Consider the following 1430-nt stretch of genomic DNA (forward strand, 5'->3'; position numbering starts at 1 on the left):
TTGTGTATGAATTTCATCACAATCATCTTCGTAATAAATATTAATCTTATTTTGAATTTATAATGATAAAACGGATGGAAATAGTGTACGTCAATCATGATCATGTTTTTTCCAAAAAACAACTATTTTCCATAAAATTATTAAATATAAGCTAGCATAAAAAAAAACGTGTGCGTAACGTTATACACGTATAAATACATAAACATATGTAGTTGTGCATATATTTGTATAGAGATTGTATGTATATATTCTTATTATCGAACATCATTGAACACTTATCAATTGCAGAATAGGCATTATGTATCAGTGTATTGTGTTGTTCATTTTATAACGAAATATATGTAATAAACAAAACATACATCAATTTATGCATTGTTTAGCACAATAATATATTTAAAGCTTAAATACTTGCACTACTCACCACGAGAGAGGATGTATATTAGCAGCGTTTCATATTAATCGACATATCGACTGCTTTAATATATGCAAGGTATTTATCAAAATAAAAATGAATGCCTACGTACAAATCAATTATTGCACAGAGTTTAAATGATGAATTTGAATAACTTTTTTAACGTTCCCTGACGCAATGTTATTATTATTCTGTATAGAAATAATAAATTTTGCGAATGGATGTTTGCAAGGAAACGATGAACTACGCACTTTGGATTCCAAAGTGTGGATCAGTGTGGATGTCACGCACAACGAATATCACACTTCGGTTGCTATTAATTAATATTACGTATTGCAAAGCACCATATATAATCCTGCGAATATTTTACAAGAAACATCCATCCACCATTCGCTCATTTATATGACAGAACTTATTGAAGAATATATAACATGAGATTTTACATGCAACCATGCAACTGCTTGCCAGCGGATATTTGTGTTTGTGTGTGGGTCTCTCAGTCTCTCACCACAGGTCCCTAGACCCTACGCGCTAGTGATGTTAGCATCACTGTCGTGATCATCACTTTATTGTTTCGTTGTTTACGATCGTCAACCATTCGCAATTACTACTGATCGTTCGGTAGGAAGAACATTTTGTCTCTGACACTACTAAACGAATATAAGTTAATCGATAATGGGGCAAGTTAAAAATTTGGAAACAGATAGCATTTCACCTGACACCGAAAATATAATAAAAGAATGTACTAATATCGCTGATGAAGCTAACAAACGATACAAATGTACCTTCCCTGAGTGTAGCTTATCTTTTCTTAGACCATCACGATTAGAACGACATATTAGAGTTCACACAGGAGAGGTAATACTATTTTCATTCAGTTTCTATCATCTCTGTAATCTTGTTTCTTGCAAATAATAAATAAATACTTTCAGAGACATTTTAAGTGTTCATATCCTGAATGTAATAAGGCTTACACAAATAATTGTCATTTAAAGAGGCATATGAAATTCCATAGTAT

At 31.7% G+C, this 1430-nt stretch overlaps 2 protein-coding genes across 3 annotated transcripts in view; one reads left to right on the plus strand and one right to left on the minus strand.

Annotated features, from left to right (window-relative positions):
- The window catches only part of Rheb (Ras homolog enriched in brain), a 3830-nt gene extending 2906 nt beyond the window's left edge, over nt 1-924 (minus strand). The window contains exon 1 of one of the 2 annotated variants that reach the window (XM_018027487.2): nt 856-924. The gene's annotated coding sequence lies outside the window, so the exon portion shown is untranslated. Of the gene's footprint in view, nt 1-421 lie in introns of both variants that reach the window. The other variant, XM_018027486.2, reaches the window with a different exon arrangement.
- A 47-nt stretch (nt 925-971) lies between these two features.
- Nucleotides 972-1430, plus strand: part of LOC108626671 (zinc finger protein 888) — a 2179-nt gene continuing 1720 nt past the window's right edge. The window contains exons 1-2 of the mRNA XM_026815009.1: nt 972-1270; nt 1345-1430. Of these exons, the coding sequence (XP_026670810.1) occupies nt 1088-1270; nt 1345-1430 (269 nt within the window). The 5' untranslated portion in view covers nt 972-1087. The remainder of the gene's footprint in view (nt 1271-1344) is intronic.

The sequence above is a fragment of the Ceratina calcarata genome, unplaced genomic scaffold (assembly GCF_001652005.2).
Source record: "Ceratina calcarata isolate Rehan_Ccalc_2016 unplaced genomic scaffold, ASM165200v1 scaffold425.2, whole genome shotgun sequence".
NCBI classification, from domain to species: Eukaryota; Metazoa; Arthropoda; class Insecta; order Hymenoptera; family Apidae; genus Ceratina; species Ceratina calcarata.